This window comes from Gadus morhua, chromosome 22, assembly GCF_902167405.1.
Source record: "Gadus morhua chromosome 22, gadMor3.0, whole genome shotgun sequence".
Taxonomy (NCBI): Eukaryota; Metazoa; Chordata; class Actinopteri; order Gadiformes; family Gadidae; genus Gadus; species Gadus morhua.
This window is the reverse complement of record NC_044069.1, coordinates 17685905-17713766: the sequence shown is the minus strand read 5'-3', so window position 1 is coordinate 17713766 and position 27862 is coordinate 17685905. Positions and strand designations below refer to the sequence as shown.

General features: G+C 41.5%; 1 protein-coding gene across 9 annotated transcripts; it reads right to left on the bottom strand.

The window, feature by feature from the left end:
- Positions 1-14892: 14892 nt before the first annotated feature.
- On the bottom strand, positions 14893-25947 carry tpm3 (tropomyosin 3). 9 transcript variants are annotated; one of them, XM_030347635.1, is made up of 10 exons: positions 25665-25947; positions 24629-24754; positions 22001-22134; positions 21111-21228; positions 20712-20782; positions 19612-19687; positions 18248-18310; positions 17989-18058; positions 17642-17720; positions 16872-17191 (listed from the first exon to the last, which is right to left on the bottom strand). In XM_030347635.1, the coding sequence occupies exons 1-10, from the start codon at positions 25776-25778 to the stop codon at positions 17188-17190; spliced, it is 855 nt and encodes a 284-aa protein (XP_030203495.1). In that variant the 5' UTR covers positions 25779-25947; the 3' UTR covers positions 16872-17187. The 9 variants fall into 9 exon arrangements, with proteins under 9 accessions (XP_030203497.1, XP_030203494.1, XP_030203501.1 ...); XM_030347633.1 differs by lacking the exon at positions 19612-19687 and adding an exon at positions 18993-19068; XM_030347637.1 differs by lacking the exons at positions 16872-17191; positions 17642-17720 and adding an exon at positions 14893-15011.
- Positions 25948-27862: the final 1915 nt, after the last annotated feature.

Sequence of the window (27862 nt, the reverse complement as noted above, 5' to 3'; positions counted from 1 at the left end):
ATGAAGTTGCTGAAACAATAAAAAATCAAATACACTTTGGGTCCATCTGTTTACTGTATAAGAATCTCTTCTCTACACACACACACACACACACACACACACACACACACACGCAAACACGCGCGCACACACACACACACACACACACACACACACACACACGAGAGCAGACTGTTCTTCTGGCAAACAGGAACTGGCTAACAACAGAGGCATTAGTCAGTGATGAAATGTTCTTTTCATGGGACACCCTACTCTGTTTATATTGAGACGGGATACCCTTGGCCTCAGGGCTAGTGGGCTTGTTCCAGCAGCGGCGGTAACATGTTAAGACAGCTTTTTGTATCATATATCCTTTCATTGGAGCACAGTGAAAGCCCTTAACTATGGCGTCCACTGAATGGAGTCACCTGCCCTTTTAATGGAAGCAGGATGTTTGACCGATCTCTGCCTGCGGAGAATGGTACTGTGGGATTAGGTATGCGGTGAGCCTTCTTTGTACATAATTTCCGGTAGTTGGAGAGCCAAACAAGCATAAATACTGTAAATGACAAGTGATTTCCAGTTGGGAATAAAGGGAGCTATTTAAAATCCTTAATTTACTGTTGGAACAGGGTTGGTCTCGATTGTAGTTCCAAAGTCGACTATCTTTGAGATGACCTGCAGAATGGGACTGCTAAAAATAGGTTTTCTTTAGTGGAGCTTTAAGTCCTGTTCATCTTTCATCTTCTGTCGGCCCTGTTGTCAAACCACACTGAGCTTCACAGTGAATGGCAGACAGTGACGGCTAGAAAGGTATCAACTTAAAGGAATAATTCACTCTAAAGTAAATTTCTATCAATTATTGGTCAAATGTAAGGGGGGGCATTGACTAAGATGTTGCACAGTTTAATCAGATTCATCCAGCCAGACCCATCGTCCACTGACTTTTTATCATATATTTTGTGATATATTTGTGTCTCATTGATGGCTAATTTGTTGTGACTATTGCTAGTAAGCCCCACACCCACAAAAATACGTTTTATAACGTTATGTATAACTAGCTGTTTGAAGTTAAGCAATTATGTTGTTTATTTGCACCCCCATCCGCCTCATGAAGAATGGAGGTCCACCCTACTAAAATGCATGCATCCTAAGGTATCCATCTTGTTCAATGTTATTCTCACACTTCACATATCAAAAAATATGTGAAGTTAGTTTTTGCCTCAAAGTAATATTTTCCTGCATTCATCTATAGTTGATTTTGAACACCTTTGTTTTATTTAGCCTTGACTGAGCCTGCTGAAACTTTGAACACCAATGCAGTGATCTAACTACAATAGAATGGCCACATTTAGATCTGAAAAGTCTAAGTTAAAGCCTTGTTCCAAAATAAACCAAATGTATAATATTTATGAAATATTTCCCCTTGAAACAAGTCAAATTGGACCCTTACACAATAAGAGGGTTAATGTGCGTCAAAAGAATATTGCTCTGAGGGAACAGTGATGTGTTTCCGTTGTGATTCTAATTGAACACAGAATGATCAGGGTGGAATAGGCTGCTTCTCTATCACTGTAAGGGATTAGGACAGCATCAAGGGCATCCAGAAGAGATCATTTAAAGGGTCAGTGGGTCAGTGGGCTGGAGGGTTACAGCAGGCTACGCTAACCAGCAGAGTACTTACCAGGTACAACCATTATGGCAACAATCCCTTAAATAAAAGGGGCAATTAATCACAATTTATTACACTGTCGGAAACAGATTCATGACAAAGAAAAGTTTTGAAAGACCCTTTGGTGTTAATCCACCTATTCAGGTTATTGTGCTATATATGAGATAGCAACTCCAATTGGGGGTAGCTCTGCCACATCAAAGCAACACATTTCCCACAGGAAATACAGAGAAGGAAGTCAGGAATGAGACAAAAGCTGAAATCGCAAAGAAAAAGAGTGTGTGGTTTTAGAAGGTACACATGAGTGTCTGGAAGTCCACAAATGATATGAATTCAAGGACCCATGCATGGACAATGCAGCAACTCTTTGGACAAAGGGAGAAAGGAACAGAGACAGTGTAATGAAGCAACGCTTGATAAAGGGTGTTTTTGGCCCATTTGGCTCTTTACATGATGATGAGGATAAGGATGACACTATAGAGGTGCGCATTATCTGGAGTCGGTTAACCGCTCTCTGTCATGAAACATTTAGACCTACTGGTGACTCGTGAAGTAATTGTTAAAGCACATTTTTCCCTGAAAGGACCTGGCAGGCCTTTAAGCTATGGTATTGTTGTTGCCAACAGTGAATGGATCAAAGCCAGGCAGATTTGGTCCTGCTCACACACATGATCTTATGATGCTTTGTATTTATTGAAGGGATGTGGATCCGTAGGTAAGATGGAAGTTGACCAAACATAGCCTTATGAAAAAGAATATGCCAATGGTTAACGGAAAACAGCCATGGTTATCAATGGCTTACCTCGGTTATCCAAAAATAACATTAATGCTATTTTATAATATAAGAAAGTGTTTGAGATAATAGCAAGCATGACGCTCCCCCTTAAATTGTAATCAAGCAGAAAAGCTAGAAATTCCTAATAATCCCACTCTAAGTTAATTTATAAATATTAATTGTTCTAAAAAGACGGAAGTCTTAAATTCTCTCAGTGTTTGTTAGAAATTATGAATATTCCTTCAGGCCGTGTATAAAGTTAATAATTGTATTAAGAGGGAGAGGGGGATAATTATCAAGCTACGTTCTTGAATCCTTTTTAATGTGATTCCTTCATCAATGTAATTTATTTTTTATGTGTATAAGGTATTTTTTATTTCGTTGCTATTGCGAGGGCTAAGGAAGCTAACATTTCTGACAGACTAGGCGAATGCGCCACCCTCTAAGCTGACGTAGTGTTGTTGGGAAAACCGATTATATGTTTGCCGTTGCTTCGCAAAAAAAGTCAATTTAAAAGCTTTTATTTTTAGCATAAAACTAAACGTAATCAATAATTTCAAAAGCTGATAATATAAATTGCCTACATTGATGGATAAACACACACACAAACACACACACACACACACACACACACACACACACACACACACACACACACACACACACACACACACACACACACACACACACATAAACACACAAATTCATATAAAAACTTTCAGTCCCAAAGTCCTACTGCGGTAGTACCGTGAGTCTTCAAAAAGGCCTTGCAATGACATTCGGATGGACTAGGATTCAAGGGCAACACATTTGAAAGGCTTAAAGCTTCTTTGGGCTCCTTTATTACTTTTCTAACGAGACATCCACCATCAGAGTAAATGGCCATTGAACAGCAGCTGGTTTCCAGTGCCCCATTTCAGGTGCTATCGAGGTAGAAACGTGTGCCTTAGGGCCTGGAAAAACAAATGGCATGAGGACACTTTTACAAAGTTTGGAGTCAAAAAGTTTAAGAATCCTTTGCCAAAGCCATTAAGAAATGAAAATGAGTGAATGAGCATGTTGCTCATATTATTTCTTAATTGTTATCATTCCATTCTCGGATATATGTGTTGTTAGAAGTAGGGGGGTGCAGGGTGAGACGTTGCGAGAATTTGATGATTTAGGGCCAGAACCCCCAAAGTGATGAACCTGTCCTGAGGCCCTGTTTCATATAAAAGAGACCCCAGTTCTTTAGCTCACTCCCAAGTGTGCGGGACCCCTAGGGTCACCTGCTCATTGCAGGTCACCTGCTCATTGCAGGTGGCCCTAGCCCTACCACACCTGTACTGCTACAAACCCCATGTTGATCATTTCATAATATTGATTGAAATGCATTCAATCAACTTGAAAAAAATGTCATGAATATAAGGCAGATATAAGGCAAATTCCTTCAAGGCAATATGCTCAACTCACATACAATCTAATTCTCAAGTTAGGCCACTGCAGACCTTATCATCCTGATGAAACATATTCTTCATGATAAATATTACTTTGCCATTCCAAAAACGTTCAGCTTTGGAATCTTTAACCGCAAATGAACCCACTTCCTCCTTTGTGCCTTATGTCTTTGATTGTGATTTTGGTGCATCTTGGAAATGCCAGCCAGACATGTTGGGTCTGATTGATTACAGACTGAAAAGATAAAATTAATAAATCTGAACGGAAACGGTCTAAAGAAAGCTGAAATATATGGCCCGAGCTGGGTACCACAGTAATACTGTCCTGGCTACGCCCCTGTGTTGGACTGTGGCCGTATGTCTCCCCATGCGAGAGCAGCACGGCTGGGGAGTCAAACCTCATTCACAGACATGGCCTCCACATTTCTTAGCATTTTTACACCAGGAGACCCAGCATCTGTGAAACACTTCCAACAACTGAGTTTAAACTATTGAATACAGAATTTTCTAATGAGAATGAAAATAATGTCAGCCATCTTCTTTTGATTTCGCAGACAGAAAAGTCCTGCCACGTGGATGCAGGCCAATAGAAAATAATTGGCCAGAAAAGCCTAGGCATGTCACAGATTTATGAACCGTTCGTGTAAAACTGATGAGGACTTCAAAATGTGTAAATAAAGACAAATTTGTCCTTTTCCAGTCGTCCTTTGGGATGTCCTTCTCAATGTGTCAAGTGAATAATTACTTGCAAAGCAGAGCAGTTTGGCAAAACCGACACATATTTGGGGGATACTTGGTTTACCTCATCGCAACACACACAATCCTTGAACAACATCGGGTAGTGCCTCAGACACATTAGGTATTACATGACACAACAGAGTGCTCCAGAACCATTTGATATCCTTTCCCCTACTCCTTGATGACCTCATGCCTTTAGAGGGCCCTGCACTGCGGCCCCCCTCCTCTTTTCAAACAGTGGAAAAATACTCTTTAACTTACAAAAGCCATTGGGAGTGTACTTACTGGTAAAATTATCAAACAAGAAAATATTTTTGTTTAAACCCTTTTCATGTTATTCCCTATGTATTGTCTCTCTCTCTCTCTCTCTCTCTCTCTCTCTCTCTCTCTCTCTCTCTCTCTCTCTCTCTCTCTCTCTCTCTCTCTCTCTCACACACACACACACACACACACACACACACACACACACACACACACACACACACACACACACACACACACACACACACACACACACACACACACACACACACACACACACACACACGGCCTAGGTAAAGACAAATCGACAATTTTGCCGCAGCCACTAAACGTGCTATTGCCCGGTGTCACAAAACGAATGCACCCAATCGGCGTGATCAATGCAAATATCACGTTTTAAGCTCGTGCATCTTTCCGCACATGAACGACTTCATGCCATCTAACTCGTGCATTTTGCAGAAAATGTGCAACAGCGCACCCTGGGGTCACAGTGTAACACCTGTACTGCCAACTACTATCCTCCAAAAGATTACACCATAGCTTTTTATTCCAAGGCAAATTATTCAAAACAACACTTTTTGCTCACATTAAACTTAAATACACAATCAACCCGAAGTAGTCAAGAAGTCTTACCTCCACCAAGAAGGCCACTGATGTCGAAGTAATTATACCGTCACTCACTTACGTCAGCATCATTGATTATTTAACTTATTAACAAAATGGTATGTTGGCAAATGAAGTTGTAGAAAGTGCTGATGTCAGCATGTTATTTTCAATACACTATAATTCAGCCAAGAAGTGCCAGTGGTTTGCTTATTAGTATGACATCAGTGAGAAATCTATTGCATGACATTCAACAAGTTTTTAGCAAGTTCTCAAATTCCATCACATGCCTTTCACCATAGTGTCTTCAAACCCAGCTTGAACACAATTGAATTGTACGCAGACGAGAAACGGGGCAACATAATATCTTTTTTCACACATCTATAAACATGGAATTAAAACAATTAGGCACACAAACACTGAAAAAAAATTGAAAACATAACTATAAAACCACCACGCACCCACTACTGTACTCTAACGTGAACACACCCCAGTACAAAAGGTACTCCTCCACCAACTCCACATTGGAAAGCAGCTCCTGGAGGTTGTTTTGTTGGAGGAATTTCATCATGACAGACATGGTCAATGTTAACCTCACTCTTCCATCCCCCTGGGTGGCCTTGACTGTTTTGCAGACAGCTCGTGTATATGCACAAGCCCTCTGCATGAGGACACAGACCAAGCAGCAGTGGTTCAGGTAGGCCTATGTTCGGTTGAAGGCCAGCTTTCTTTTACTGCGGTCAAGCCAGCCGACTCATCAAGATCGGCTTTTTTGCCGTACCTGTATATACTAGCCACTACGGTAATAGCGTCTCAGATCTAGTTTCAAATAAAAGCATTCGTCGGGTACATACAAAAAGACAGTCAATAAAAGCAAATACTATCAAAGGAACTGTACGGCCGTTGTGGTATTTACTTTCAAAATAAAAGCCCACCAAACATTCCAATATGAGACATATTACATACGATTTTGGATATGATTTAAAAGAAAATGCCCTGTTATTCCAGGCTCATTTCACTGCAGGGCGATAGTTCAAGACCCCACAGGGTCACCCAAGAAGTTTCAGGACATTCTGATGCGTAGTTTCAAAATAAAAGCCCACCAAATATGAGACATATTACATAAGATTTTGGATTCGATTTAAAAGAAAATGCCCAGTTATTCCAGGCTCATTTCACTTCAGGGTTATAGTGCACGACCCCATGGGGTCAGGCAAGAAGTTTCAGAACATTCTGATGTGGAGTTTCAAAATAAAAGCCCACCAAACATTCCAATATGAGACATATTACATATGATTTTGGATTCAATTTAAAAGAAAATGCCCTGTTATTTCAGGCTCATTTAACTTCAGGGTTATAGTTCAAGACCCCATGGGGTCACGCAAAAAGTTTCAGAACATTCTGATGTGGAGTTTCAAAATAAAAGCCAACCAAAGTTTCCAATATGAGACATATTACATATGATTTTGGATTCAATTTAAAAGAAAATGCCCAGTTATTTCAGGCTCATTTCACTTCAGGGTTATAGTTCAAGACCCGATGGGGTCACACAAGAAGTTTCAGAACATTCTGATGTGGAGTTTCAAAGTAAAAGCCAACCAAAATCTCCAATATGAGACATATTACATATGATTTTGGATTCAATTTAAAAGATAAAATGCCCTGTTATTTCAGGCTCATTTCACTTCAGGGTTATAGATCACGACTCCATGGGGTCACGCAAAAGGTTTCAGAACATTCTGAGGTGGAGTTTCAAAATAAAAGCCAACCAAAGTTTCCAATATGAGACATATTACATATGAATTTGGATTCAATTTAAAAGAAAATGCCCTGTTATTTCAGGCTCATTTCACTTCAGGGTTATAGTGCACGACCCCATGGGGTCAGGAAAGAAGTTTCAGAACATTCTGATGTAGAGTTTCAAAATAAAAGCCCACCAAACATTCCAATATGAGACATATTACATATGATTTTGGATTCAATTTAAAAGAAAATGCCCTGTTATTTCAGGCTCATTTAACTTCAGGGTCATAGTGCAAAACCCCATGGGGTCACGCAAAAAGTTTCAGAACATTCTGATGTGGAGTTTCAAAATAAAAGCCAACCAAAGTTTCCAATATGAGACATATTACATATGATTTTGGATTCAATTTAAAAGAAAATGCCCTGTTATTTCAGGCTCATTTCAGTTCAGGGTTATAGTTCAAGACCCCATGGGGGTTCTTGAACTATCCACGCAAAAGGTTTCAGAACATTCTGATGTTCTGAAACCTTTTGCGTGATCCCATCGGGTCGTGAACTATGACCCTGAAGAGAAATGACCCTGAAATAACGGGGCATTTTCTTTTAAATTGAATCCAAATTCATATTTAATATGTCTCATATTGGAATTCTTGGTTGGCTTTTATTTTGAAACTCCGCATCAGAATGTTCTGAAACTTCTCGCCCGACCCCATGGGGTTGTGAACTATAACCATGAAGTGAAATGAGCCTGAAATAACAGGGCATTTTCTTTTAAATTGAATCCAAAATCATATGTAATATGTCTCATATTGGAGATTTTGGTTGGCGTTTACTTTGAAACTCCACATCAGAATGTTCTGAAACTTCTTGTGTGACCCCACGGGGTCTTGAACTATAACCCTGAAGTGAAATGAGCCTGAAATATTAGGGCATTTTCTTTTAAATTGAATCCAAATTCATACGTAATATGTCTCATATTGGACATTTTGGTTGGCTTTTATTTTGAAACTCCACATCTGAATCTTCTGAAACTCCTTGCGTGACCCCATGGTGTTTTGAACTATAACCATGAAGTGAAATGAGCCTGAAATAACAGGGCATTTTCTTTTAAATTGAATCCAAAATCATATGTAATATGTCTCATATTGGACACTTTGGTTGGCTTTTATTTTGAAACTCCACATCAGAATGTTCTGAAACTTCTCGCCTGACCCCATGGGGTTGTGAACTATAACCATGAAGTGAAATGAGCCTGAAATAACAGGGCATTTTCTTTTAAATTGAATCCAAATTCATATTTAATATGTCTCATATTGGAATTCTTGGTTGGCTTTTATTTTGAAACTCCACATCAGAATGTTCTGAAACTCCTTGCGTGACCCCATGGGGTTGTTAACTATAACCATGAAGTGAAATGAGCCTGAAATAATAGGGCATTTTCTTTTAAATTGAATCCAAAATCATATGTAATATGTCTCATATTGGAAATTTTGGTTGGCTTTTATTTTGAAACTCCATGTCAGAATGTTCTGAAACTTCTTGCGTGACCCTATGGGGTCGTGACCTATAACCATGAAGTGAAATGAGCCTGGAATAACAGGGCATTTTCTTTTAAATTGAATCCAAAATCATACGTAATATGTCTCATATTGGGCATTTTGGTTGGCTTTTATTTTGAAACTCCACATCAGAATGTTCTGAAACCTTTTGCGTGACCCCATGGGGTCGTGAACTATAACCATGAAGTGAAATGAGCCTGGAATAACAGGGCATTTTCTTTTAAATTTTATCCAAATTCATATTTAATATGTCTCATATTGGACATTTTGGTTGGCTTTTATTTTGAAACTCCACATCTGAATCTTCTGAAACTCCTTGCGTGACCCCATGGTGTTTTGAACTATAACCATGAAGTGAAATGAGCCTGAAATAACAGGGCATTTTCTTTTAAATTGAATCCAAAATCATATGTAATATGTCTCATATTGGACACTTTGGTTGGCTTTTATTTTGAAACTCCACATCAGAATGTTCTGAAACTTCTCGCCTGACCCCATGGGGTTGTGAACTATAACCATGAAGTGAAATGAGCCTGAAATAACAGGGCATTTTCTTTTAAATTGAATCCAAATTCATATTTAATATGTCTCATATTGGAATTCTTGGTTGGCTTTTATTTTGAAACTCCACATCAGAATGTTCTGAAACTCCTTGCGTGACCCCATGGGGTTGTTAACTATAACCATGAAGTGAAATGAGCCTGAAATAATAGGGCATTTTCTTTTAAATTGAATCCAAAATCATATGTAATATGTCTCATATTGGAAATTTTGGTTGGCTTTTATTTTGAAACTCCATGTCAGAATGTTCTGAAACTTCTTGCGTGACCCTATGGGGTCGTGACCTATAACCATGAAGTGAAATGAGCCTGGAATAACAGGGCATTTTCTTTTAAATTGAATCCAAAATCATACGTAATATGTCTCATATTGGGCATTTTGGTTGGCTTTTATTTTGAAACTCCACATCAGAATGTTCTGAAACCTTTTGCGTGACCCCATGGGGTCGTGAACTATAACCATGAAGTGAAATGAGCCTGGAATAACAGGGCATTTTCTTTTAAATTTTATCCAAATTCATATTTAATATGTCTCATATTGGAAACTTTGGTTGGCTTTTATTTTGAAACTCCACATCAGAATGTTCTGAAGCTTATTGCGTGACCCCATGGGGTCTTGAACTATAACCCTGAAGAGAAATGAGCCTGAAATAACAGGGCATTTTCTTTTAAATTGAATCCAAAATCATATGTAATATGTCTCATATTGGACATTTGGGTTGGCTTTTACTTTGAAACTCCACATCAGAATGTTCTGAAACGTCTTGGGTGACCCCATGGGGTCTTGAACTATAACCATGAAGTGAAATTAGCCTGAAATAACAGGGCATTGTCTTTTAAATTGAATCCAAAATCATATGTAATATGTCTCAGATTGGAATGTTTGGTGGGCTTTTATTTTGAAAGTAAATACCACAACGGCCGTACACTTCCTTTGATAGTGTTTGCTTTTATTGACTGTCTTTTAGTATGTACCCGACGAATGCTTTTACTTTAAACTAGTTCTGAGACGCTATTACCGTAATGGCTAGTATATACAGGTACGGCAAAAAACTGGGTCGGCTGGCTTGACCGCCGATCTCAATGAGTCGGCTGGCATGACCGCAGTTTTCTTTTCTGGCGGCTGCCGCACTGTCGGTGGTTGGTCAGTCAAATGGACCCCACTGACTGGGCCCCGCACCATCGCTAGCACCTTCATGCTCCACCTCCATCCGCTGCCCAGCGAAAGCTTCCGGGACAACAACCTTCTCCTCCGAAACTCAGATGGTGGTGGTCTTTGTTGTCGTCAGTGCGAACCCTCCCTGATCGCCGACTGAGAGGTCCGTCAGGAAGTAATAATAATAATAATAATAATAATAATACATTTAATTTAGAGGCGCCTTTCAAGACACCCAAGGTCACCTTACAGAGCATATAGTCATCATACATTATTTAAAAAAACAAGACATTGTGTAAAAATAAATAAACATAAGCAATAAGAAATAAATAAAACAAAAACAAGACAAAAGAAAACAAAAAAACAATCAAAACAGTGATCAGTTAGACATTGTGTGCGAGTTTGAACAGGTGAGTTTTGAGTTGTGACTTGAAGGTTGTAATGGTGTCTGATTGTTTTATGTGTGGGGGGAGGGAGTTCCAGAGCCTGGGTGCTGAACAGCTGAATGACCGGGCACCCATTGTAGTGAGTCGTGATGTGGGGATACATAGTAGTCCAGCAGAGGTTGAGCGGAGGGAGCGGGAGGGAGTGTATTCTTGGAGGAGGTCACAGAGATAACTGGGGGCTAGGTTGTGGAGAGCTTTGTAGGTGAGGAGTAGGGTTTTGTATTGGATACGGTAGTGTACTGGGAGCCAGTGAAGTTGAATGAGGACAGGGGTGATGTGGTCAGATGATTTGTTGCGGGTGATGATCCGGGCGGCTGAGTTCTGAATGATCTGCAGTCTGTTGATGAGTTTGGTGGGGAGTCCGGTGAGGAGGGCGTTGCAGTAGTCTATGCGTGAGTGAACTAGGATTTCAGTGCTGGATTGGGTCAGTGATGGGCGGAGTCTGGCGATGTTGCGGAGGTGGAAGAATGCAGTCCGGGTGATGTTGTGAATATGGGGTGCGAATGAGAGGGTGTTGTCCAGGATGACACCGAGGCTCTTGACTTTGGAGGAGAAGGGTACTGGGAATCCATCGATAATTATGAGTGGAGCTGGGGTGTGTTGTGATTTAGTGAGGGTGGATTTGGATCCGATGAGCAGGGCCTCGGTCTTGTTTCCATTGAGTTTCAGGAAGTTCCTGCTCAACCAGCTCCGGATCTCTTCCAGGCATGTGATGAGGGAGGTGGTAGGACCCGCTGTGCCACCTGCCCGATTTATTCCTCACAGAACCACCCTTTTTTCCCTGTATAGTCAGCCATCTGACAGTCTCTGACCGTACCACCTTCACCTTGATCTTTCAACCCAGTCTCACGGAAATATGTGACGCTGTCCCGTCATTTAATCTATTCCTTCGTGTTCTGGGACGTCATTTCATTTTTTTCGTGCCAAAAAGCACAAATTTAATGGCAACGTCCGCTCACGACACTGAGGCATCGACGCAGACTTTCATTCACATAGCCTACAAATAAACAAGACAATAGATGGCTAGATAAAATAAACATTAAGACATAGGCCAAGAATTCTAAAAAGAAGAGATGAAGCAGCTATTTTTTCTTTCCGTCGCGGTTTGCCTACAGAGCAGCGCACCTGCATTAAATATATCCGTGAATTGTAACAATTTATCAGAATCAAAGAAAGTAGAAACGGGTGGCCAAGAGCTTTCATATTGTTAGTTATACATAGACAATTTTTCTGCGATTGCGTTGAAAAAATCTTGAAACAAATGAGAAAAATAAACAATAAATTAGCCTACGGAGCTCCTTAAGGGACATTAGGTACATGAGTTTGAAATTTGTTGTTTTTGGCACGAAAAAATGTAATTACATATATACATTGTATGAAACAATCACTCATGGGGCCGAAACCCTCCTGTAGAGCCTCCACTGGTTGGCGAGGATGCCAAAGGCGCACTCCACCATCCTCCGTGCATGTGACAGCCGGAAGTTGAACACCCTCCGCTCTCCCCCCAGGTGTTGGCCATGGTAGGGCCGCAGGAGGTTCCTCCGCAGAGGCTGGGGTCCCAGATGGTCAGCTCCAGGTATAGGGGATGACCGTGATTACTGATTCCTCTGCCCTGACCCACTCATCGACTGGGTCCACTCCCTCGACTGGGTCCTCTGCCTCCACTCCCTCAATGACTGCATCCACTGACTCTACTGACTTGACGACTGACTCCACTGTCTGGACGTCCTCGACGACTGGGTCCACGGCCTCACTGACTGGGTCTACGGCCTCGATGGCACTGACGTCTCCCTCGACGACAGCTGGGACCACTGACTCCACTACCTCGATCCCCGGGTCCTCTGCCACGACGAGCGTCTCTATTCCCTCGACGACTGGGACCACTGCCTCGATGCCCTCGACGACTGGGACCACTGCCTCGATGCCCTCGACGACTGGGACCACTGCCTCGATGCCCTCGACGACTGGGACCACTGCCTCGATGCCCTCGACGACTGGGACCACTGCCTCGATGCCCTCGACGACTGGGACCACTGCCTCCACTATCTCGACTCCCGGGTCTTCTGCCTCGACTCCCGGGTCTTCTGCCTCGACTCCCGGGTCTTCTGCCTCGACTCCCGGGTCTTCTGCCTCGACTCCCGGGTCTTCTGCCTCGACTCCCGGGTCTTCTGCCTCGACTCCCGGGTCTTCTGCCTCAACTCCCGGGTCTTCTGCCTCAACTCCCGGGTCTTCTGCCTCAACTCCCAGGTCCATGGTCTCGACGACTGGGTCCCCGGCCTCCACTCCCTCGACGACTGGGTCTTCTGCCTCGACGACTGGGACCACTGCCTCCTCTGCCTCGACTCCCGAGCCCTCTCCCTCGACGACTGGGTCCCCTGCCTCGACGACTGGGTCCCCTGCCTCGACTTCCTCGACGACTGGTTCTATGACTGGGACATTGTTGTTGACTCCCTCGACGACTGGATCCTCTGCTTCGACGGCTGGGTCCACGGCCCAGGTGACTGCCTCAACATTTACTTTGAGTGTCTAGATTTTTTTGTATGTTTGAATAAAACCAATATACTATTGTGCCATGTGTAGTTTTTCAGTTGGGGATCCTTGTTACTCAAATAAGTGAAATTGACAGGGTGTACTACGCTTTTTTTTTTTTTTTCTATTGAGGTGCTGTGATGGTAAGACTGATTTGCATTTCATTTGATAATGACTGACTTCTAGTCATTAGGTTTGAATTGCACTACGCATATCTATACCTGACTGGGCATGCCTCTGTATAGAAAGATTGCATTTTTAGACCACTCCTGGCTCATTTCGGACCAAACGGTGCCTCTTTCCCCTATCATTGCCCATCCGTTAACTTGTAGCACTGTAGACCCATTGCCTACCTTCCTCTTGGTGTCCAATCCACTGCTGAACTGGACGACGGGACAACAATACGAAATGCCGCAGCCCGCAGAGCCATTGGAAATGTTAGTTGATAAGTCTTCTCCTCATGCAATTTGCCCTTCAGCATTGTCTTGGGACAAATCTGCAAGCCATGAAGTAAATCTACATACTTTCTCTTTGCGTTGAGAAATCGATCTAATTTCTAGCAAAAAATTGATTTTTCACGCAATGAAACTTTAAAGCAGTATAATCAGAGCTCTGTAGCACTTTACTATAAAAGTTGTTTGAAGAGTTAACTTATTGTCCTATAATTTACTGTTGACTTAGGAATTCATTTCTACATTATTCAATTAGGAAATTAATTTGAACAGTAACATGAACACCATATGTCCAAATACTAGATTTTACTTTTTACAGTTGGTAAATACTTCAACTAATGTTAATGTCTCATATACTTTGAACCAAATTAGTTAATGTAAACACCTCGGCCTGTTTGTAAAAAAAAAAAAGGTCTGAAGGGCAGATAAAAAAACGACTTGCAACTACGCGAAGATAAATAGAAACGTTATTTGTTCATCAATATTGCAGGCATGTTTCGATGCTAGATTAACACAAACTATACATAGAATAAATTGCTATTGGTCTGGTTTATACTGTGCGCCCAGCTATGATATTCACTGATTCAATTAGAGTAATTGAATTACATAGATGGATTCAAGATGGATTAAACTTTCAAATTCAAAAGCATATAGAACGAAACACAGATATTTAATTGACTGAGTTTTGCTTAAATTAGTACAAATTATTTCCTGTAGTTTTTACAACACATTTTAAAACCTGCAAAATTGAGCAAATATAGATTATTCCCCAACCCATGGCATCCTGGGACAGCTTTAAACCGCCCTTTCGGGTTATAGAAGGAAACAGAACAGCCACGGAAAGTATAATCAAAGGAAGTCCTCCACTTTCAAAATCAATATACGTGAAAACTTTATCAATTAGATAATTGATTCTCATTTGTATTGTTGCCGTGTGTACATCTTACTAGTTTTTATGACCAGAATACAATTTAATCCAAGGGAAAAGTTAGAAATGTGTTTTATTCTGCTCAAGATGTTCAGAGGTTATTGAGTTCAGCCAGGGTCTGGTCAAGGGTACAATGCAGTTCCATGTGCTCAGACCTGGCCAACAACAGCATGTCTGGAGAGGGAAAAATAAAAAGTTGAGTAATTTGAATGCATCCACATGCATTTAAACATGTTCAAAAGCATTGAGAAAATTATCCCTTCGGTGAAGTTCTTATAGCTGAACTTTCTTTGTTGGATTAAGCTCACGGTTTTGTAGCGTAGTTTGCATCCCCCAATTATTTTCGAATTGTTAATTAATCACAGGTGAAATATGACTGTAGAGTGTGTGTTGTTGACGGCTGGTTTAAGCAGCTGGACTGGGCCTAAATCAGAGTGATGGTAATCCAGGGCTGGTTAAGGCTGAACACCTGCGCCATCCATGGGCCCAGGTTAAACCAGCCATCACCAAACACACTCGGGAGATCGGGGACATGGCACCTGCTCTGTCAGCCTTTTATCCTCCAAACTCTGCAAAAGAGCATCATCACCGTTTCACGGTGTTAGAAGAGCCCAGTAAGGCCACCTGGATGGAGTGTGGCAGACTCCTTGGTGGGTAGCAAGAGACAATTACCTGAATGATGTTTTTTGAGGAGCTTTCGAAAGTCGAAAAGCAAGTCTGGTTTAAGACCCTCAATCTCAAATATCTTTTTTTATCTCACTTCGTTGATACATACACCTTTAACCTTCCCTGACGATTCAAATCATTGGCTTGATCTGAGCACCTGTGGAGAACCCTTATCCTAACTTATTTTATGTTATTTTTTGTTTTGATATTCATGGGCATGCATGGAGGATCGTGATGACTGGAAAAGAGGATGGAAGTCTCATCCCAGTACAGTATTGCTGGAAAATAATATAATACAGTATCAAAGATAAGCCTCAGAATCCTGTGAATAAAGTAATTGAACGGTAAAATAAAGGTAAGAAAACGATCCCGATGTGCCACAGAGAGTATTTCGTTGTCACATCAAATTATAAATTACGTTTTCACCAGACCGTATTTCTGACTTTATCCTCAAATTAATTTATTTTTAATCCTGAAAATGTCTAATTTAATCTCTATGCTTTTCTGTAGGATTCAGTATTGAGATTTATCCTATGACTGTCATTTTACAAAGCTGTTACAAGAAGATTTCTCTCAGGGAAATGAAATGCATTGCCATTGTTGCATTACATTTAAAGGTCACACCTCTTGTTATGTGTGATAGCTTGATGGTAGAACAAGCTACCTAGCCTTTGTAGTAAATCTTCCCATCTTAGAAAAGCATCTCATCAAATGACGCGTACTGATGCACCAAGGGCCATTCATCATAATATGACTATGCTAATTGGTTTTAGGGTCTTGCTCTTGCAACATTTACAATTTCATTGTGTGCTTTGAATTGTACTCAACCTCACTTGTAGTTTTGGATAAAGCCTCTTCTTAATGATAAAGTTCTGTTATATTCACAGGTATTTGACAACAGTATCATTAGATTCGCAAAAATAAATATATATAAGTATTAATCAATATATTAAATCCAGTCGTTTTTAAAGGGAACAAAGTCGGTATGCTCGTTTTTATTGTGCCCCAATTTCGTCAATACACTGATGAAATACTGACGTCTACCAAATCTAAAGTTGTGAAAAGCTACAATCTAGCCAAGAGCTACATTTGCTACAAATTAATGAACTGTTATTATCTGATTCATATTTTTTGCTCATTTAATAGCTTTCATAAATCACTCAAACAAGAGTTATTTAATTTTACTTCCCATCTTATGTCCCCCCATCATGACTATTGCACTCCTTGACAGACTCTCGCTAGTAATTTACTGATATTACCTGACTTCACTGGGAAGGAAATGGTGGGACTGACAATCTCATTAAATTAAGATCAATGTTTAGAAATGGGAAAAGCAACACCTAAATAAAGTGAAATTAGATTTGAAAATAAACAGACAGCTGGATTCAATATTTATAGAGAATTCAAAAAAAAGTTTAGAATGTTGAACAATGAGATGAAAACACAGATACTAAGTAGAGCAGAGGAAGAAACAATCAGGGTTCAGAAAGAGCATCATAGGTAGGAGGCATATTGGAGATTGTACATTAAAGTATACAAATTGAAAAGAAAAAGAAAGACCATGAAAAGAGAAAAGGAAACAGAGGAAGTTAGTATCCGAAGAAGGTGATGAGACCCAGCAGAGAAGGCTTTGGAGAAGAGTCTTGCAACCAGAATTTGAAAGTACAGCCGAATCCAAGACATTTTATCTGAAAATAGGACACAATGAAGAATAACCAGTGTATTCATTGTATTTATGTTGGATGTTCTTATTAAGACATAGCATTAAAGGAAATATGTTATCCAGCATAAAGCGTTTTTAGGTCACTATCACATATTGCTTATGAAAAGTCCCTTATTTGCATCGTGCAAATGGTAGATGTTGCACCTTCATGCATGATTAATTTGGCCAATCCCTTGATTCAATGACATTTCTAAACAAGAAAGTCGGTCAAAAGGTTTTACAGCTTAGTACATGCAATTCAAAAAGGGTGTGTAGAAACTAAATCGCAATTACGAAATAAGCAGGACTTAATTTAGTTATGTACTGACCACATTTGGCCAATGGCGCTAACTCTCATTTAGAAATTGGTTAAATTGTGAATTATTTAAAATCAATCGACCGCATGCTAGTTGAAAACCACTCAGAGCATATTTACATAGAGGTCATGTCATTCAGGGCGTGATCCAGCTCCTCACTGATAGCCTTGTACTTGAGTTTCTGTGCATAAAGCTCGTCTGTTGGCGTATCCACAGACGGACAGAGGAGAAAAACAAGGTGAGAGCAGAAAGAAAGACTTGGATAAAAGGGATTTGAAAGGAAGGAAGTTCTCATGCAATGTGCATTTTTTTGAAGGCGCGAAGTCTTCATAAGCATGACAAGGAAAATGCGTTTAATTTTCCCTATCATCTCGCTTGATGCTACATGAGTAACATTTCATCACAAATTCTACAGACATATTTTCAGTACGTTGTCTCAGAGAAACAGACAACACCACCAGTTTACCTTCTAGATCGTCGATTGTCTTCTCCAGCTTTGCGACGGACCTTTCTGCAAACTCTGCACGGGTTTCAGCCTGCAGAGTTAAAAATGCACAGGTTCAATATCAGCATTTCAATGAGTTGGTTTATTTGTATAGGGACCAATGTTTTTAGGATCCTTTCATTGTGAGTAAAACAATACAACAATCCTAACATGACACAATGTAAAGAATGTGATCAATGGGCATTAGGATCAATTGGCTTTTTGAAGCCAATAAACTTGCCTCTTTCAGCTTGTCCGTCAGGATTTTGATCTCTTCCTCATATTTGTCCTCTTTTTGAGAGTACTTTGGGGACAAAAATGCACAGTTAGTTTGGCAATTGTGCACAGCTAAAGAAATAATTATTGATTTACGTAATTTCAATATGACCAATGTGGTGATTAACATAAACCTTTCCTCAGCCTCCCTACATCTACTGCAGGCAGTCAGAAATCCAAAGCCACCAGGGTAAGAATTCACTGGTTGACCTTTCAAGGTCTATCCAAAAGGCAGTCGCCAGAAGGAATTGTTCCCAAAGTTCTTGTTCAATGAGTGATTAAAAACAGCCAACTACAAAAGCCTACCTAACTCATAATATCCAGAGGTGTGACCTCTACAAAAGTTAAGAATAATTTATTATATTTATTATATTTGTCATATTTGCCCTTTTAATGAATACAAACTGATGAATATAAAATTATTATATATATATCTGTTTCATCATCATTTCATTATCATCATTATAGTGTTTATGTATCGATGTGTTGCTTTTATTGTAGCTCGAATATCGATTATTTTCTTATAAATGTATATTTATAAAAAAAAAAGTATAGAGACTTAAATATACTAAATGACAAAAATTATTTGTCATTTGCAAAAAAAAAATATTTACTGCAAGTCCAACGTTAAAGGTTGAACTAGATCATTCGTCTACTCTCTTTCTCACACAGAAACCCTGACAACACACGGGATTAGCCTGCCGCCCTACCTTCTCCGCCTGCGCCTCTAGAGACTTAAGGTTATTTGTGACGTTTTTCAGTTCCTCCTCCAGTTCAGCACATTTACTGGAGCATAGGAAGGGGGTGGTACGTGTCAAGGGGGGACAGAGGAAGAGACAGCACCCAGCCGGGCAGGGCCACAGGATGGTGAAACAGAAGAGAGGGCGGTCAGGGGAGACATGAGCAGGAAAACACAGTTGGATAACCGGTGGAACAGACAAAAAGGATTTGATCAGTCGAAACATCAAAGTTTGAATGAGAAAAGAAATGTCGGAGAGAGAAAGAAAAGATGTGCAGGAGAGTTTCCCAGGTTGTTAGTTTCTAGTGTTTTTTGTCGATACAACAGCATGAGCCTGGAGCAAGCCACAGCTTGAGCTGCAATATGGAGAGACTAACAATCATTTCCCATTTTTAACCCTACTGCTTCACCAGCCAAAATTGGAAGAATCATACTTTCTAACGAGCTGTGGTCAGGTGCTTGTTCTAGACCTATAACCTGCAAAGATCTGGAACACGCAATGAGGGAGGGCACAGGAAAGCGCATGCAACAACCATGGGCGTAGAGCGAGAACGGTTGACCTGGCTGCTGTAAATCTGAAATGAGTCTACCTGGTCCTCAGAGGCATGGAGGGTCTCCAATGATTGGTCAAAGCCCCTTTGCTCATGCTCCAGCGCCCTAGCTTGGCTGATAGCGGGCGGTCACAGACCACCACAACGTGCAGGAATGAGAGAGCAGCGCGTGGTTGGTGGGAGTTGGAAGGCAGGGGTGGTTGGGAAGCGACAGCCATACGTTGACACATCAAAGGAAACCAGACATGCATCTTATGGTTAGGCTGCAACCCTTGATATGGGAAAGGGGAATGTACAAATCTCCTCTCGGGATAATAGTACCAATGTATCTGTAAATGTAAAAATGGCAACTACCGATAAGCTTTGACATGATGCTAAATTATAGTTTTAAAGGAATTATTTTGAACCAGATTTTCTCAATATTTACCCGGTAACATTCCATAAACATGGATGGGATCATGAACAGTCATGATGATCTATAATAATCTCTGTGAGAACTATTTAACGTACAAAATGTGTTGCAACAACCAGTGAAAGGCTTACACGGCAAAAGCAAAGAATTAAACCTGTTTGCTCTGGGGAAAATACATTACTTTGATAATTGGTATTCAAAGTCTGAATATGTGTTACCAGTTGGTCGCCTAAAGTCACCAGGACATGTCTGTAGTCAATGTTGATCGATAGTGATGTCAATAATGTTATCAATAAAATCCCATCCTAAAAAGGTAGCCAGTAGACTCTGACCATGCGCCACCTGTCCGCTGATTAATTTAATTTGTGAGCATGAGCACAAAATCGTGTGATACCGGGTTGCCCCCTCACACGACAGAACACTGTTATTTACAGGAACTGTTATTTACAGGAAACTGTTATTTAGCTTTCCTTTTTTCTGAAATACTCCCACCTGATAAATGGGAGCAGTTATTGCTGTTTGGTTGGATCTTCCTGGCAGTTTGAATTAAACTAAATAACTAAACAAAAGTTGAAGAGTAAGACTTAACTAACCTACACACATGAGTGGAATGCTGATAGGTCACTGGTAAAACTATCCAAAAGTGTCAAGCAAGCATGATAACTCACACAGCAAATACACCACTGCCATTCAAAACTCATCAAGTGTTTCAACGGTGAGTACTCACGCCTCAGCCAGCTCCGCCCTCTCTTCCGTCCGCTCCAGCTCTCCCTCAACGATGACCAGCTTACGAGCCACCTGCATGGAGGTCATGAGAGGTTTCCATCAGAACTTAGATTCCAAGCATTGAACGGCTAGAGCTATTAACCTAAAAGAACCAGAGCCAGCAGCCTGTAGTTTGAGGGCCAGGACCCAATAGAGCTAGCCTCAGCCTCTGAGATAAGCCTGAGAATATCCACAGCTTAAATGCTGCATTATATATATAAATATATATATGTATATATATATACATATATATATACTAGAGTAAATGGCAAGTAGAATCCAAATGTCAGGAGTGTGGAACGGTGAGGAGGGAGAGGTGGAGAGCCCTCCTGCTAACAGACCGACCGCAGCCTTATCTCACCTCTTCATATTTCCGATCTGCCTCCTCAGCGATGTGCTTGGCTTCCTTCAGCTGGATCTCCTGCAGCTCCATCTTCTCCTCATCTTTCTGGGCCCTGTTTTCAATCACCTTCATCGCCCTAAAACAAACACGTCATGTACTACTGGGACCAGTTCCAGAGTCTGGGACTTCAAAGTGGGAAGAATGTGGAGGACTGTTCCTTACGTGTAACGAGTAAATTGGAGTAAATTCAGTTTGGAGGTTGAAAGTAAACTCAAGTCTAACCTACTGCATAGCAAGCTGCGGTACTCTGAGATCTAAAGCTGTGGTACTCTGACCACTACCTCTGGACAATCTTCATAAGGCTTACCTTCCTGGACCTGGTGCTATTTAGACATATGTGGGCGGGAGCCGGGAGGGTTGTTGTCTGGGAGGGAAGGGAGGGTGTCGGACACTTAAATGTGCCTTAAGTGGAAGGCAGGGGAAAGGTGTATTGGTGTTATATATTTATTAATATTTCGTACTGTATACTATTTAATGTTTTTATTTTAAAAAGCACTGAACAAGATCGGCACCTTAATTTCGTTGTGTAAATAGACTGTATTTAACCCAATGACAAAAGATGCTTCTATTCTATTGTACCCGGGCGTTTTTGTTTGTGACAGGTGGTGACCATTTACCAACTCTGTGACTTTGATGTCTTCTGATTAAAGGACCCCCCTTTTCATTTTTATAATGACTATTTATATTCAATCAATGGAACTAATCTCCCAAAGTCTCAACACGTGTGCGATTGGTGATTGGATTCTTTAAATTTGGATATTAAACAAAATATATATTTTGATTAACCCTTTATTTGCTTAATTTGAATATTCATTATGCCCCTCAGGCCGATGGGACTATGTACCGACCTCTCACTCTCGTCCGCGGCCTTCTCGGCCTCCTCCAGCTTCTGCAGCGCGGTGGCCAGCCTCTCCTGGGCACGGTCCAGCTCCTCCTCCACCAGCTGGATGCGGCGGTTCAGGGAGGCCACTTCCGCCTCTGCCTGCAGAACCAAGAGGCCGTTAACACGATACCATCCAGACACACACACACAAATACACACGCATGCACACACAGACACACAGCCACAGACGCAGAGTTTATTTTGGAATAAGAAACTACTATCAATATTAATGCATGAATGAAGTAATCGATCTACTAGTATCTTTATGTGGGTCAAAGTTGTCAAACGAGACCCCCACACACACACACACACACACACACACACACACACACACACACACACACACCACTCACACACTGTTTGCATTCCGTTGCCTTGGTAACGGTAACACAAACTAGGGCAGAATGAATGGGACGTTTGGCCCCAGGCTGAGGCCGGTGGATCCAGGAACCCTTATTTGGGCAGTCAACTTACGCTGACCCTCATGTATCTTGCGCTAATAATGCCGCATTATAACACACTGTGATGCAAATAAAGTGGAATACTGTGACTGTAGCAGGACCATTCTTCTGTTGGGTCAGATTTGATAGCCCTGCTCCAGGATGGCTCTCGGAACAGTTTCGATAAGCCTTTTTAACGCAGAAAAAACATAGACCAACAACCCCTTAGGACAGCTGTAGCCAACTCGGACAGTAACATAACCTGGCGGGTTGGTGGTCGCTCGGGCCCCCTGGACGAGGCCTACCTGACCTCTGGAGGTCTGATCTTCTTCCACCTGTCGCTGGAGAAACTCTGCTCGCTCTCCCGCCTCGTCAGCCTGCTGCTGTAACACTCTGATCTTTCGCTTCACAGCGTCGACACTATCAGACATCATCTCTGCGTGTTACCAAAGAAAGAGCTTCTCTCTGCACTAAGAACGATGACGTCCACATGAGCCTGTGGAGGAGCGGACGAGTGAAGTCCCTGCTCGCTCCAGCAGCCTCCAGACTCCGCCCTGTGCAGCGATACACCAGACTGACCCTGGGTCAGAATAACACTATGTCGACCTCCATCGCACGGCTAGGCCTATGCCTTTGCAAAAATGAATAAGTCTTCAAAACTAAATAAAAAGACACGAAGAAGAGTGTGGACTAAATTTTTTTTTAAATAATTAAAATGGAATAGACTTTTATTAACGAACACTGGTGTTTTATTTTATCGGTTGTATTTGGTTAGGTTGTTTTGCCTCATGTCTTTTTATATGTTGTAGGCCTATTTGTGTCGTTTCCACCGCTTTAAACCAAGTTTACCTTTCGGGACATACAAGTAGGCTACTGAACTGAACTAAAACATTTTCTAAAAACTTATAGCCTACCACAACTTGTACAAAATCATTTTAAAACTTACTGCAATAGCTGGTTTGGGAGTGTTTTGGAATGACGGTGCATGTTTTAAGCATGCCAAGTTACCTACTACAGTAGGTCAAATAAATATGCCACCTTCTAAATCTGATAATATTGAAAAATATGCAGCCGAGGATGTTCTTTGCTGTGATGCGTTTATGTTTATTATAGCGAATAAGAAGTTAACTCCGTCCGGTTTCATGAAGGATTTTCAAATATTTAAAATATGCCTAATGCATTGGCTGGCCTGGGTTAGACTTTTAAAACCCACTTCATTGCCATTTAAAATAATGAAAGTAGATCGAGAATTTCCCTTGACCAATTTGAGTCATTGCCTTTCGGAAAGTCTCTGAGGCCTTTATTTAAATGAGGACAATGGGACATTGGCATGTCTTTTCAGCTGTCTGCCACTTGGTGGCATCATAGCCCTATTTATAGTTAACCTATCAAACGCAGGAACAGGAAAATGTTCCAAGAAGGAGATGCCTCAAAATAAACCTTAATTATAGGCCACATAATGAGTGATGTGTAACCATCGTTAAATGGAGCGTTTAGTCTAAGGTAATAAATAGCAGAAACAAAAGGGGTGTCTGCGTGAGAGGGGTAACTTGGATCCATACTTGTTATTCACTCAGTTTATCCTTCAACAATTCAATACATTTGGGTTCTGAAAATGCCACTCCAGTTTGACAACAAACAGTTTCGTATGAGTAGGCCTACGTTAACAATGCAAGGTGTTTCTACGGCGAGACCCTCAGCCTACAGCGCAGCTAATTAAAATTAAATTAAAAGTGTGGCTAGGCGCAGAAAGAGCCCCCTGCATATCATAAGCAATCTGAAGTGGACTTTGTCCCCATAAATGGCCTGGGTCCATGGTTAACATAACTGTCAAGGCCGGAATGGCTGACATCACTACCACATTAAGCCCTGAATCCCCCAGCAGCTGCCGTCGGGTACATGGAGAACATGGGAGGTATCGAGGAGAGGGGAGGGGGGAAAGCGGAGAGCGGAGCATTGTTTTTTTTCCACACGCAATAGCGCTGTCCGTCTGCTCTAGAATCTAGGGGAATGATGTAGAGGAGACGGGGTAGGGATCCCACTCTACTTGGTTTGATGTTGTTTTAATAATAGTAATGAAAAAAGAAGATGAATGTGAGCCCCATGGCCGGCCCAACCTTGTGCTCAGCGTCTGCCCCCAGATCGGTACTCACGTCAGCGGCCTTCTTGTCCGCCACCTCCAGCTTCTCCTGGGCGTCCTTCAGGGCCTCGGAGTACTTGTCCAGCTCATCCTCAGTGCCCTTCAGCTTCTTCTGCATCTGAATCAGCTCATCTTCATGCTTCAAGCGACGGTTAGAGTGAGGGTCAAAGTTAGAATTAGAGAGTTTGACACATGTCAAGGAGAACTTGTGAGAACTGCAACATTTATGAGTGAGGTTCATTATTAATAATAATTAATTATTAACGATTAATGGTTTATATACAAACATATATGTACGCATATATTGATGTTCTTACAGCAGAATCGATTAATCTTTCATCCTGTTATTTTTTCTGGGACCATATTCCCTGTCATTATTTCCATTGGTAAATTGGTCGTAGCCTGGGAGGCTATAAATAGCCCCAATAGACACTTGTCTTTGTCCCTTGATGTGCACTGATATGAATACCCTTTTTGATCCTTCATCTCTCTCCATTTATATCCCTTCACCCCCCAGATTGCTTCTCCATCATTCTATCCTCAGCCATTAGCCGGTTCCGGCTCTGGTGTCATAAATACCAGATCGAGTTTCTAGCAGCTAGCACTGGCTGTCGCATTGACAGAATGTTTTCTTGTCGCACGCCCCACCAGCCCTCACTCAGCTGGACACAGTTGCTTCAGATGGATGACAGTATCAACCTATTCTTGAACAGGCTCCATCCGTTGTTACAATCAAATCTCTTTAATTAATGCATAACGTTAAATCCTAAGAACCTCATTTTAAACATGTGTATTCTTACACATTCAATCCTTTTTCCACTCAATACATTTATTCACTTAAATGCTAATGAAATGAATGTTTCTCACCCCAACGTCAAAATCTTAAGTAAAGAGCAAAATGTTGAATAAAGACTCAACAAAGTACAAATATTGTTGAATGGCTGCTCAGACAACACATTGGTGTAACATAATGTAGTGCATGCAGTGACCAGCCGCTGTTGGGAGGAGGTCAGAACCTCAGGGATGGAACTGGAGCACTATGGCCCTACCTGTTTGCTTCTGTCCTCCGCTGCCTTCTTGTCCGTCTCCGCCTGCTCAGCCTGGTCAAGTGCATTCTCCTTGTCCAGCTTCAGCATAAGCATTTTCTTCTTGATGGCCTCCATGGTGATCGGGAGTGTAGGGGCTTTTGGGGCTGGCTAACGTGAAGCTAACACTGGGCTTGTGAGTCCAGGGGATGGAGGGGGTTGGGTCTGGTGGATCACTAGCACACGGGAGCACCAGAAGAGGCAATGAGGGGAACGGAGAAGATGGAGAAGAGCATTTATATGCCAGGCTCCAGCCACCCCATCATGCATCTTATACCCCGCCCATGGCAATGTTGGCCACAATAAACTCTCCTCCCAAATCAACGACAGCCTCCTAATCCTGTAACTCTAACCTAACCCGCCCTCGCCCCAGCACACATACCCTGTTGCTGGCTGACACCAACACAACCTCAACCCCCGCTAGCACCAAGGAGACGGATAACACGGCACAATATATCAGCACGTTGTGTTTTACCCCTATTACATTGAGCAGAGATTAGACTATTGATCACTTATCGTCTGAATTGACCTATTAACGAATATAGGGTGAGGGTACAAATAGTTCTGCAGATGACAGAGGAGGAGAGAGACGCAGACAGTGACAAAAGGCTCTATAAAACAATGCTCTGCCTTTCTATTTCTGTCCAACACAAGGAATAAAGGGCTCAGATTACATCAGGCCTAAATTAAAGAGGTGCCCTATGAGGGAAAGGGCAACACATCGACTGCAGTCTTAAACAATTAATAAAAAAGTTTGGCAATTTCTAAATCAAGCATTTTGGAAAAAATGCAATGGTACTGCTTGTTATTAAATGGTCGATTAACAGGTGAGAGCCAGAGAGACACACAGCACTAAGAGATAAACAACATAGACCACAGGTTTACTGGGAGAGCTGTTTGAAACGCATTATTGTTAAGAGGCCAAGCATTATTTCCTGAGTTTGCTCCACATAATCCAAAAGAAAGAACTTTGTGCTTTTAATATGTGTATGTGTATCTCATACATATATACACATACAAGTATATATATCACATGTATATATCACATTACTCAAGAAGCATACCGTCAGGCTCAAGGGTCCCTCATTTCAAACAGGAAGAGGAAGTGAGTGTGCAGTGTGTGATTGGTCAAATAGTTGAAAAACTCGGGGACATGGGTTGGGTTTTAAGTGGGTGATGACCGGGAGGTCAAACCTAATCACATGGTTAAGTATGTACTTATAATTTGGATTGAGCGTGTTGCCTGGGGCTTTAATAGTCTGACTGTCTGTTTTAATGTCACAGGTGAAAACCAAACGCAAGTGGATGTGGGATATTTAGTGGTTTTCTAAATGTACCATCTTAGAATGTGAGGGTCACAGGAACGTACCAAAGGTGGAATATCTTCAACATGAATGTGTGAAAGGGGCCATAATCCCTCTAGTCAGGAACAGCGATTGTACTGGGAGTTCATCAGATTTGATGGTTCTTTGTTTCAAGTTCATGATTGCTTTTTGATTTTTGTTGATGTTTCACTTGTATTTTGAGTTCAAATAAGTCCTTATGTTTCGTTCAGTAGCGTGTGCTCTGAACAGACTGCCGGGCCCCTGCCTCTGAATCAACAGGGGAAGGACAACTGGGCATGCTCACATAACAATATGACGAGAGAGGAATGCCTGGCGCTGTAACCCTACCCCTTTCACCACTCCACCAAGCCTCCATCACCTGGCCCGCCAGAAGTGGCCCTGCCTATTACTGAGCTAACCTAGTGATGGACTGAGGCTTTAGTATCACCTAGGGCAATCCCTGGAGGGCCGGGCGGGTGGCGATGGCAGTTATGGCTCCCCACTAAGCCCCCGCTGGGATATTAATAGACATCACTTGGCTGACATTGTCCTGAGGATTAGAATAAGAGAGAGCATGTAAGTCCAAGTGTTAGTGTATTTGTGTTGTCTCTTGCGTGCCCGTGTGTGAATTTCATTTTTGAGTTCTGCCCCTAAATAGTAACCTGACCTCTGATCGTATTAAAGATATACAGTAAATATATAATGCAGGGTGATAAAGTATGCCAAGCGGTGGCCAAAGTATAGCCAGGCAGTCATAATAAAAGCGCTTTTCTGATCTCATTGGCCAGCCGGCAGCATTGACAATTTTTTTTTTACAAAAGTTATCGCTGATGTACA